This window comes from Leucoraja erinacea, unplaced genomic scaffold, assembly GCF_028641065.1.
Source record: "Leucoraja erinacea ecotype New England unplaced genomic scaffold, Leri_hhj_1 Leri_404S, whole genome shotgun sequence".
Lineage (NCBI taxonomy): Eukaryota > Metazoa > Chordata > Chondrichthyes > Rajiformes > Rajidae > Leucoraja > Leucoraja erinaceus.
The window spans coordinates 535-12984 of NW_026576305.1; the positions used below are offsets into that span (position 1 = coordinate 535).

General features: G+C 52.1%; 1 protein-coding gene across 1 annotated transcript; it reads right to left on the reverse strand.

Moving 5' to 3' along the window:
- Nucleotides 1-234: 234 nt before the first annotated feature.
- On the reverse strand, nucleotides 235-10690 carry LOC129693736 (zinc finger protein 850-like). The gene is made up of 4 exons (XM_055630507.1): nucleotides 10632-10690; nucleotides 8286-9895; nucleotides 4904-5074; nucleotides 235-4354 (listed from the first exon to the last, which is right to left on the reverse strand). The coding sequence occupies exons 2-4, from the start codon at nucleotides 9760-9762 to the stop codon at nucleotides 2940-2942; spliced, it is 3063 nt and encodes a 1020-aa protein (XP_055486482.1). The 5' UTR covers nucleotides 9763-9895; nucleotides 10632-10690; the 3' UTR covers nucleotides 235-2939.
- Nucleotides 10691-12450: the final 1760 nt, after the last annotated feature.

The window sequence follows — 12450 nt, forward strand, 5'->3', positions numbered from 1 at the left end:
ACCCATTTTATTGTTGATAAACAACTCCATAGACACAAAAACATTAAGGAACATTCCAGGGCTCGAGAAACTGGAATCTTCAAATTGCTATTATTTTCCCAAATACTGCAGTTGTGAACAGTGTGATTAGATGAATGAATTACAGAGTGCAAGTGTAATACAAACATCAACTCAAACACAGCATATGAGCCATTTAAAAATAAATGATTTAAAAAACATTAAGAAGAAAATTACCAGTCAAAATTTATAAATATTTTATTCTTTAACAAGAATTAACAGAATTATGAACTAACCCGATATCACACACACAAACTGTTCCCCCGCAACGTTGATTACTGTGAGTCGGGTAGGTTACTGAAATGGACAACAAAATGCCTAGGTTCTGCTCCATTGCTACTACACGTCAGCCCATTGCATTTCGCAGCAGTGGCCTATCTTGCTCCGCTATAAGTCAAGTCAAGTTTATTTGTCACATACACATACGAGATGTGCAGTGAAATGAAAGTGGCAATGCTCGCGGACTTTTGTGCAAAAGACAAACAACAAAACAACCAAACAAATTATAAACACAATCATAACACACATATTCTTTTACATAATAAATAATGGAAGGAAAAACGTTCTGTAGAGTTAGTCCCTGGTGAGATAGGCGTTTACAGTCCGAATTGCCTCTGGGAAGAAACTCCTTCTCAACCTCTCCGTTCTCACCGCATGGCAACGGAGGCGTTTGCCTGACCGTAGCAGCTGGAACAGTCCGTTGCAGGGGTGGAAGGGGTCTCTCATGATTTTGTCCTCGGATGATGTGCCCTCCTAAAGTCCATGATCAGCTCCTTCGTTTTTTTGATGTTCAAGAGGAGGCTGTTATCCTGGCACCAGAGTGCTAGATCAGCCACCTCCTCCCGGTAGGCCTTCTCATCAATCTTTGGTAGGGATTACCTGAAATTAGAGGTCAATGTTCTGCGAGAGAGGGAGTGTGTCGGAGAGGAGGGGGGGCATGAGAGGGTGAAGTGGAGAGAATTTGTGTACGAGTGGGGTGAAATTGGGGAGAGTGACGAATGTATTTTTTTTTTTTTTTAATTTAATTTTTATTAGAAGTACGGTAAATTACAATCCTGCATAACACATATATCTTAATACATTTTTTGTACCGCTTCATTTTTTCGAGCTTTAAGAAAAAGGTAGAAGTAAGAAAAGTAAAGAAAGTGCAAGAGAGTCGTGAAGTGCAAGAGTGTTGGGAAAAGAAAGCCCCTTAGGAAAGAAGTTAGAGAAGGAAGTAAAGTGAGAAAATAGACCCTAGAAAAGAAAGAAAGAGAAAATAGAAACAATCGCTCTATTATAACATTAAACTCCGCAGAAAGGGGACTACCAACCAAGTCTGTTTTTGTTGTTTTACCTCCCGTTACCAGGTCCTGACTATTGCACCTCATACTTGTAATAGGTCCAGAAACATAGACCACGTCTTTTGGAATTGGTCTGCTTTACCGGCTAGGAGGAATCTCATCTCTTCCAGATGTAATGTTTCAAACATATTTGATATCCACATTTTTATTGTTGGTGTCGGCGCATTTTTCCAGAATTTAAGTATGCTTTTTTCCCATTATTAGCCCGTAATTAAATAAATTCTTCTGAAACACATTTAATTCAGGGTTACCTTCCAATATTCCGAAGATAATCCATTCTGGTTTTGGTACCAGTTTTATTTTGATCAATTTTGAAAAAATATCAAATATTTCATACCAGAATTTTTTGATTTTTATACAAAAAACAAAAGAGTGCGCTATGGTAGCTTCTTGACACAGGCATTTATCACAGATTGGTGAAACATTAGGGAAGATTTTATTTAATTTAGTTTTTGAGTAGTATAATCTATGTAATGTTTTAAATTGAATGAGCGTATGTCGTACGTTGATCGAACATTTATGCACCTGTAGTAAATGATTATCCCAGGTCTCTTTTGAGATTTTTATAGCTAATTCTTGTTCCCAATCTTTTCTAATTCCATCTGTTGTGGGTATTTCTATGTTTAAAATGATATTATATAGGTACGATATTAAATTAGCTGATTCCGCCTTGGTCTTCATTGCTTCATCCAATAAGTCGGAAGGCATATTATGATAGTCTTTTGTGTGTTTTTTCAGATAATCACAAATTTGAAGATATTTAAAATATTGGTTATTTTTCAAATTATATTTCAGTTGTAGTTGTTGAAATGAAAGTAAATTCCCCAATTCATACAGATCTTCGAGCGTTTTAATTCCCGTTCTTTCCCATTGTATAAATGATTTGTCTATGATTGATGGTTTAAACGATGGATTATTGACTATTGGTATTAAAAGAGATAGGTTTCTTAAGTGACGAATGTATATGTGCAGCTTTATGGGACATTGGTCAGGTAGCATTTGGAGGATTGCATACAGTTCTGGTCACTCCATTACAGGACTGATGCGGTGGCTTTGGGGAAGGTGCAGAGATGGTTAACCAGAATGGATTAAAAACATGGAACTGCAGATGCTGGTTTACAAAAAAGGACACAAAATGCTGGAGTAACTGTGGGACAGGCAGCATCTCTGGAGAGAAGGAATGGGTGATTGAAGAAATGACCCGAAACGTTACCCATTCCTTCCAGCATTTTGTGTGAACCTAAACAGCGCCTATCTATCCATGTGGCATTGTGCCAGCAGGCTGGAGGAACGGTCAAAGGCCTTGCCATAGAGCAGGCAGGTGAAGGGGCTCTGGCCGGTGTGGACTCCAGCAGGTGGTCAAGGCGGGTGAAGCCCTTACCACAGGACGGGCAGGGGAAAGGACGCTCACCGCTGTGGGTACGCCGGTGATGCCACAGGCTGGACTTGTTGGTGAAACCTTTGCCACACTCAGCACACACAAAGGGTCTCTCTCCGGTGTGCATCTGCTGGTGCTCCCGCAGCCCCCATGCGTTCTTGTCACAGTGGGAGCAGCTGCTCGCCGACGTGGGTCCGCCGGTGCTGCCGCAACCCCCGCGAGCTGTCAAACTCCTCACCGCAGTACGGGCAGTCGTAGGGCTGGCCACTGGTGTGCACGCGCTGGTGAGACAGGGCATGGGAGGCCATGGCAAAGCGCTCTCCACACACCGGGCTGGGGACGGGACGGTCGCCGGTGTGCACCCGCTGGTGGGACAGCAGCTTGGTGGAGCGGGTGAAGCCCTTGCCGCACTGGGCGCAGGTGTAGGGGCGCTCGCCGGTGTGGGTGCGCTGGTGTTGCAGCAGGTTGCTGGAGCGGGTGAAGCCCTTGCCACACTGGGCGCAGATATAGGAGCGCTCGACGGTGTGGGTGCGCTGGTGTGTCAGCAGGATGTTGAAATGGGTGAAGCTCTTGCCGCACTGGGCGCAGATGTAGGGGCGCTCGCTGGTGTGCACCCGCTGGTGGGACAGCAGTAGGGTGGAGCGGGTGAAGCCCTTGCCGCACTGGGCGCAGGTGTAGGGGCGCTCGCCGGTGTGGGTGCGCTGGTGGGACAGCAGGTTGCTGGAGGAGGTGAAGCCCTTGCCGCACTGGGCACAGGTGTAGGGGCGCTCGCCAGTGTGGATGCGCTGGTGCTTCATCAGGGAGCTGGAGGAGATGAAGCCCTTGCCGCACTGGATGCAGGTGTAGGGACGCTCGCCAGTGTGGATGCGCTGGTGGATCAACAAATGGCTGGAGGAGGTGAAGCCCTTGCCGCACTGGGCACAGGTGTGGGGGCGCTCGCCAGTGTGGGTGCGCTGGTGAATCAGCAGCCTGCTGGACTGTGTGAAGCTCTTGCCGCACTGGGCACAGGTGTAGGGGCGCTCACCGGTGTGGGTGCGCTGGTGCTGCATCAGGCTGCTGGAGGAGGTGAAGCCCTTGCCGCACTGGGAGCAGGTGTAGGGCCGCTCCCCGGTGTGCATGAGCATGTGTTTCTTCAGCTCTGGCAACGACTTGAAGCCTCTGCCACAGTCGGAGCAGGTGAACGGCCGCTCACTGCTGTGCACCCGCTGGTGCACCCACAGCCCCGACGACTGGGCAAAGCCCTTGCCGCATGTGGAGCAGGCATAGGGCGTCTCGCCCTTGTGCACCTGCCAGTGGATCTTCAGGGTCCTCGCCGTCTTGAAGCTCTTGCAGCACTCCAAGCAGTCGAAGGGGCGTTCTCCCGTGTGCACCCGCCGGTGTATCTTCAGTTCATTCGCCGTTTTGAAGGTCTTGCCGCACTCTGAGCAGTCGAAGGGGCGTTCTCCCGTGTGAACTCGCCGGTGGATCTCTAGTTTGCTCCGGGTCAGCCAGGCCTTGCCACAAATTTCACACTCATAACGCTTCTCCTTGTTGTGCCCCATCATGTGGTCATCCATCGAAGCGCAGCCCCTCGATGCTCAGCCCTCACGCTAAGTAGATGGGGGGGGGGGGGGGGTTCAACTGCACCCTGGCCGCCCTCAATGACCGCTCACATCCCCGTCTCTCCGTCCATAGCAGCGGCTCCTAAACCCTGCAGGAGGGGAACACAGAGAATTAACAAGCTAGTTCTGCAAAATTGTTAAATTGTCCCTAATGTACGTAAAATAGTGCTAGTGTACGTACGGGGTGATCGCTGGTCAGCGCGGACTCTGTGGGCTGAAAGACCTGTTTCTGCGCTGCATCTCTAAACTAAACTAAACCAAAGAAGGGTCTGAAATACTGAATCTTGCCCTGACATATCTCTATATGTATATATTATGTGGTTTGTTTGTTTATACTATTCTTATAACAAATGTAAAGTACTTTGGCCAACGAGAGTTGTTTTTTAAATGTGACTTGACTTGCCCCAAAATGTCACCCAGCACATACTCTCTGTCTCTCTCTGTGACTGAAACACTCAATCTGGGCCTGACATCCACGAGCCGAGTCCGGAAACGCCCGAGTCCGAGTTGAGCCGCGTCATCACCGCCGGAAACGCCCGAGTGCGTGCGCGGAAAAACCCGAGTGAGCGCCGACGCGCCAAGATGGCGGCGCTGGCGGAAATGGACGGGGTGGTCAAACGCATCACCCACGGCGGCCCCGACCCCGGCGGGCGGCAGCGCTTCATCCCCGGCAACAATGTAGCGGAGCGGGGACGCTGGGAGAGAGAGAGACTCACTGAGAGGAGACGGTGATGGCGGCGGCGATCAAGATGGCGGCGGTTCTATGCACCAACCAAAGATCTGGCACCAACCGTCCCCAAGTCCCGCCCCCTTCCGCGCTGATTGGACGAGGAGACTGACGGCGGTCCCGGCCAATTGGCGGAGGGTTAGAGAGACATCCCCCACCTATAGGCTCTGATTGGATGGGGACTGAGTGATGGGCGGACGGATCATCCTATGGGTGGGCTGATGGGCTACAGACGATTTGACGGACGGAAGGACCACCCAATGGGCGGAGGTTGCAGATTGGCCCGTCCCCTGTCGTTGCTGGTTGGATGGAGAGGGGAGAGGGGCGGACAGACCATCCAATGAGGAGGGGGGAGGGTCTGAGGGTTGGATGGGCCAATGGGCGGGGTAGTTGGTGACTGTCCCGCCTCTAGATGTGGCTGATTAGATGGGTGATGGGCAGCTAGATCATCCAATGAGGGAATGAGTTGGTGGTTCTCCCGCCTCCCACAGGCAGTGATTGGAGGAGGAAACGGCAACGGACATTGGCCTTGGGCAATGGGCGGACGAGTTCATCGTTGCTCATTGGAGGAGGAGGGAGACGGACAGACGGCCTGGCCAATGGGCGGAGGGTTAGAGGGACATCTGGAGCGTTACAGTTTTGGACATCCTTGTGATTGACGCACCAGGTTGATCCCTGGGATGGAGGGGCTGACATATGTGAATAGATTCAACATAGAAACATAGACAATAGGTGCAGGTGTAGGCTATTCGGCCCTTCGAGCCAGCACCGCCATTCAATATATATATAAAGCTTTATTTCAGACACAGGTCCATATAACACTATGTTAACATTCATAGCAAAAGGATTTGAGTATAAGAGCAGGGTGCTTCTACTGCAGTTGTACAGGGTCTTGGTGAGACCACACCTGGAGTATTATGTACAGTTTTTGTCTCCTAATCTGAGAAAAGACATTCTTGCCATAGAGGAAGTACAGAGAAGGTTCACCAGGCTGATTCCTGGGATGGCAGGACTTTCATATGAAGAAAGACTGGATAGACTCGGCTTGTACACGCTAGAATTCAGAAGATTGAGGGGGGATCTTATAGAAACTTACTAAATTCTTAAGGGGTTGGACAGGCTAGATGCAGGAAGATTATTCCCGATGTAGGGGAAGTCCAGAACTAGGGGTCACAGTTTAAGGATAGGAGGGAAATCTTTTAGGACCGAGATGAGAAAATCATTTTTTACACAGAGAGTGGTGAATCTCTGGAATTCTCTGCCACAGAAGGTAGTTGAGGCCAGTTCATTGACTATATTTTGGAGGGAGTTAGATGTGGCCCTTGTGGCTAAAGGGATCAGGGGGTATGGAGAGATGGCAGGTGCAGGATACTGAGTTGGATGATCAGCCATGATCATATTGAATGGCGGTGCAGGTATTCAGAGCAACTGGAATCTTCATATTGTTATTATTTTCCCAAATACTGCAGTTGTGAACAGTGTGATTAGATGAATGAATTGCAGAGTGCAAGTGTAATACAAACATCAACTCAAACACAGCGTATGAGCCATTTAAAATAAATGATTTAAAAAACATTAAAAAAGAAAATTACCAGTCAAAATTTATAAACATTTTATTCTTTAACAAGAATTAACAGAATTATGAACTAACAGAATTATGAATCTAACCCTATATCACACACACAAACTGTTCCCCCGCAACGTTGATTACACTGCGAGTTGGTTAGGTTCCGCCCAGTTGCACTTACTCCCATCATCACCAAGTGCTTCGAGAGGCTGGTCCTGGCACACCTCAAAGGCTGCCTACCCCCCCACATTGGATCCCTATCAGTTTGCCTACCGCAAGAACAGGAGTACGGAGGATGCCATCTCAAGGGCACTTCACTCTGCCCTCTCCCACCTCCACAACAGAGACACCTACGTAAGAATGCTGTTCATTGATTACAGCTCAGCATTCAACACCATTATACCCTCTAAACTGATCACCGAACTCGGTGACCTGGGCATCGACCCCACCCTCTGCAACTGGATATTGGACTTTCTAACCAACAGACCCCAGTCTGTTAGGTTAGACAAGCACACCTCTTCAACCCTCACCCTGAACACCGGCGTTCCACAGGGCTGCGTGCTGAGCCCCCTCCTCTACTCCCTCTTCACCTACGACTGCACACCTGTACATGGTACTAACACCATCATCAAGTATGCAGATGATACAACGGCCTCATCAGCAACAATGATAAGTTGGCCTATAGGGAGGAGGTCCAGCTCCTAGCAGAATGGTGCGCTGACAATGTTGTGGGCGGCGCGACTCTCGTCAGCAGTGGCCTCCAACAGGAACGACCTGGGGCTCCAGTTGCGGAGCTGCGGACTACTCACCGTCGCGGGGCTGGCCGAGTCCGGAGCGGGTGGAGCTGTGGTGGAGCGCTGCTGCGACCTGACCCCCGGAGATTCGGGGGCTACAGCCGCGGATCTGGTGGACGGCAACACCGGAAGCCCGTGGGTCCCCGGTGGGAGACCGCTTTTCTCGGCTTCCGCAGCGGCGACTGCTCCCGCCCGAGTTGCGGGGTTGAAGAGCACCTGGAGCGGGTAATTACCATTGCCCCGCGCGGCTTGGAATGGCCGCGGGACTTTGCGAGCGCACGCCGGGGCTCTAACACCAAGACCTTGCATCACCTGGCGTGGCTTTAATGGCCGCGGGACTATCACCATCGCCCGCCAGGGGCTTTGACTTTGACTCTGCCAGCGGGGGGGGGAGTGCAGTGGAGAGATAATTGTTTTTGCCTTCCATCACAGCGCTGTGATGGATGTTTGTGTAAATTGTGTTGTGTCTCGGGTCTTTTTCGTTTGTTACCCATTCCTTCCAGCATTTTGTGTCAACCTAAACACGGCCTATCTATCCATGTGGCATTGTGCCAGCAGGCCGGAGGAACGGTCAAAGGCCTTGCCATAGAGCGGGCAGGTGAAGGGGCTCTGGCCGGTGTGCACTCCAGCAGGTGGTCAAGGCGGGTGAAGCCCTTACCACAGGACGGGCAGGGGAAAGGACGCTCACCGCTGTGGGTACGCCGGTTATGCCACAGGCTGGACATGTTGGTGAAACCTTTGCCACACTCAGCACACACAAAGGGTCTCTCTCCGGTGTGCATCTGCTGGTGCTCACGCAGCCCCCATGCGTTCTTGTCACAGTGGGAGCAGCTGCTCGCCGACGTGGGTCCGCCGGTGCTGCTGCAAACCCCGCGAGCTGTCAAACTCCTCACCGCAGTACGGGCAGTCGTAGGGCTGGCCACTGGTGTGCACGCGCTGGTGAGACAGGGCATGGGAGGCCCTGACAAAGCGCTCTTCACACACCGGGCTGTGGACGGGACGCTCGCCGGTGTGCACCCGCTGGTAGGACAGCAGCGTGGTGGAGCGGGTGAAGCCCTTGCCGCACTGGGTGCAGGTGTAGGGGCGCACGCCGGTGTGGGTGCGCTGGTGTTGCATCAGGTTGCTGGAGCGGGTGAAGCCCTTGCCGCACTGGGCGCAGATGTGGGGGCGCTCGACGGTGTGGGTGCGCTGGTGCATCAGCAGGATGTTGGAATGGGTGAAGCCCTTGCCGCACTGGGCGCAGATGTAGGGGAGCTCGCTGGTGTGCACCCGCTGGTGGGTCAGCAGTAGGGTGGAGCTGGTGAAGCCCTTGCCGCACTGGGCGCAGGTGTAGAGGCGCTCGCCTGTGTGGGTGCGCTGGTGGGACAGCAGGTTGCTGGAGCTGGTGAAGCCCTTGCCACACTGGGCACAGGTGTAGGGGCGCTCGCCAGTGTGGATGCGCTGGTGCTTCATCAGGGTGCCGGAGGAGATGAAGCCCTTGCCGCACTGGATGCAGGTGTAGGGACGCTCGCCAGTGTGGATGCGCTGGTGGATCAACAAATGGCTGGAGGAGGTGAAGCCCTTGCCGCACTGGGCACAGGTGTGGGGGCCCTCGCCAGTGTGGGTGCGCTGGTGAATCAGCAGCCTGCTGGAATGTGTGAAGCTCTTGCCGCACTGGGCACAGGTGTAGGGGCGCTCACCGGTGTGGGTGCGCTGGTGCTGCATCAGGCTGCTGGAGGAGGTGAAGCCCTTGCCGCACTGGGAGCAGGTGTAGGGCCGCTCCCCGGTGTGCATGAGCATGTGTTTCTTCAGCTCTGGCAACGACTTGAAGCCTCTGCCACAGTCGGAGCAGGTGAACGGCCGCTCACTGCTGTGCACCCGCTGGTGCACCCACAGCCCCGACGACTGGGCAAAGCCCTTGCCGCATGTGGAGCAGGCATAGGGCATCTCGCCCTTGTGCACCTGCCAGTGAATCTTCAGGGTCCTCGCCGTCTTGAAGCTCTTGCAGCACTCCAAGCAGTCGAAGGGGCGTTCTCCCGTGTGCACCTGCCGGTGTGTCTTCAGTTCATTCGCCGTTTTGAAGGTCTTGCCGCACTCTGAGCAGTCGAAGGGGCGTTCTCCCGTGTGAACTCGCCGGTGTATCTTCAGTTCATTCGCCGTTTTGAAGGTCTTGCCGCACTGTGAGCAGTCGAAGGGGCGTTCTCCCGTGTGAACTCGCCGGTGGATCTCTAGTTTGCTCCGGGTCAGCCAGGCCTTGCCACAAATTTCACACTCATAACGCTTCTCCTTGTTGTGCCCCATCATGTGGTCCTCCATCGAAGCGCAGCCCCTCGATGCTCAGCCCTCACGCTAAGTAGCTGGGGGGGGGGGGGGGTTCAACTGCACCCTGGCCGCCCTCAATGACCGCTCACATCCCCATCTCTCCGTCCATAGCAGCGGCTCCTAAACCCTGCAGGAGGGGAACACAGAGAATTAACAAGCTAGTTCTGCAAAATTGTTAAATTGTCCCTAATGTACGTAAAATAGTGCTAGTGCACGTACGGGGTGATCGCTGGCCGGCGTGGACTCCGCGGGCTGAAAGACCTGTTTCTGCGCTGCATCTCTAAACTAAACTAAACCAAAGAAGGGTCTCGACCCAAAATGTCCCTCCAGCACATTCTCTCTGTCTCTCTCTCTGTCTGAAATACTGAATCTTATCCTGACATATATGTATATGTATATGTGTATGTAGTTTGTTTGTTTATACTATTCTTATAACAAATGTAAAGTACTTTGGCCAACGAGAGTTGTTTTTTAAATGTGACTTGACTTGCCCCAAAATGTCACCCAGCACATACTCTCTGTCTCTCTCTCTCTCTGTGACTGAAACACTCAATCTGGGCCTGACATCCACGAGCCGAGTCCGGAAACGCCCGAGTCCGAGTTGAGCCGCGTCATCACCGCCGGAAACGCCCGAGTGAGCGCTGCCGGAAACGCCCGAGTGAGCGCTGCCGGAGCGAGTGCGTGAGCGGAAAAACCCGAGTGAGCGCCGACGCGCCAAGATGGCGGCGCTGGCGGAAATGGACGGGGTGGTCAAACGCATCACCCACGGCGGCCCCGACCCCGGCGGGCGGCAGCGCTTCATCCCCGGCAACAATGTAGCGGAGCGGGGACGCTGGGGGAGAGAGACGGAGAGAGAGACTCACTGAGAGGAGACGGTGATGGCGGCGGCGATCAAGATGGCGGCGGCTCCGGAAACCAACCGTCGACAGGTCCCGCCCCCGACCGCGCTGATTGGACGAGGCGGCGACTGACGGCGGTACCGACCAATGGGCGGAGGGTTAGATGGACATCCCCCTCCTAAAGGCTCTGATTGGACGGGGACTGAGTGATGGGCGGACGGATCATCCAATGGGTGGGCTGATGGGCTACAGACGATTTGACGGACGGAAGGACCACCCAATGGGCGGAGGTTGCAGATTGGCCCGTCCCCTGTCGTTGCTGGTTGGATGGAGAGGGGAGAGGGGCGGACAGACCATCCAATGAGGAGGGGGGAGGGTCTGAGGGTTGGATGGGCCAATGGGCGGGGTAGTTGGTGACTGCCCCGCCTCTAGATGTGGCTGATTAGATGGGTGATGGGCAGCTAGATCATCCAATGAGGGAATGAGTTGGTGGTTCTCCCGCCTCCCACAGGCAGTGATTGGAGGAAACGGCGACGGACACCGGTCTCAGCCAATGGGCGGAGGAGTTGGTCGTTGTGCCGCCTCCTCTCATTGCTCATTGGAGGAGGAGGGAGACGGACAGACGGCCCGGCCAATGGGTGGAGGGTTAGAGGGACATCTGGAGCAAAGATCCTAGAGGAGCAAGATAGACCACTCCTTCGAAATCCAATGGCTGACGTGTAGTACGTGAAGGAACGTCACGGCCGCCATTTTTCAATGCGACACGCGACTTCCGGTATGCCACCCGCTGTGATTCAAAGCAAAGATTATAGAGCTCCGCTATAATCTTTGATCCAAAGCAAAGATCCTCGAGTATCTTGTAGCGGGAACAGCCCCCTCCTTTGCGTAGTGTCCCTTGCATTGTATTGCTTTAACACACACTGCACAAAATTAAATTTAACGTATACATAGAAACATAGAAACATAGAAATTAGGTGCAGGAGTAGGCCATTCGGCCCTTCGAGCCTGCACCGCCATTCAATATGATCATGGCTGATCATCCAACTCAGTATCCCGTACCTGCCTTCTCTCCATACCCCCTGATCCCCTTGGCCACAAGGGCCACATCTAACTCCCTCTTAAATATAGCCAATGAACTGGCCTCAACTACCCTCTGTGGCAGAGAGTTCCAGAGATTCACCACTCTCTGTGTGAAAAAAGTTCTTCTCATCTCGGTTTTAAAGGATTTCCCCCTTATCCTTAAGCTGTGACCCCTTGTCCTGGACTTCCCTAACATCGGGAACAATCTTCCTGCATCTAGCCTGTCCAACCCCTTAAGAATCTTGTAAGTTTCTATAAGATCCCCTCTCAATCTCCTAAATTCTAGAGAGTATAAACCAAGTCTATCCAGTCTTTCTTCATAAGACAGTCCTGACATCCCAGGAATCAGTCTGGTGAACCTTCTCTGCACTCCCTCTATGGCAATAATGTCCTTCCTCAGATTTGGAGACCAAAACTGTATGCAATACTCCAGGTGTGGCCTCACCAAGACCCTGTACAACTGCAGTAGAACCTCTCTGCTCCTATACTCAAATCCTTTTGCAATGAAAGCTAACATACCATTCGCTTTCTTTACTGCCTGCTGCACCTGCATGCCTACCTTCAATGACTGGTGTACCATGACACCCAGGTCTCGCTGCATCTCCCCCTTTCCCAATCGGCCACCATTTTTATATTTTATATAAATATTTTATATATTTATATGAATGTGTGGCTGTGTGTGAGAGGCAAGTTAGAGATAATTAAGTTTATTCTCATGGATCAGAAGCAACTTTGATTTAAATAATCACTATTAATTTATTTG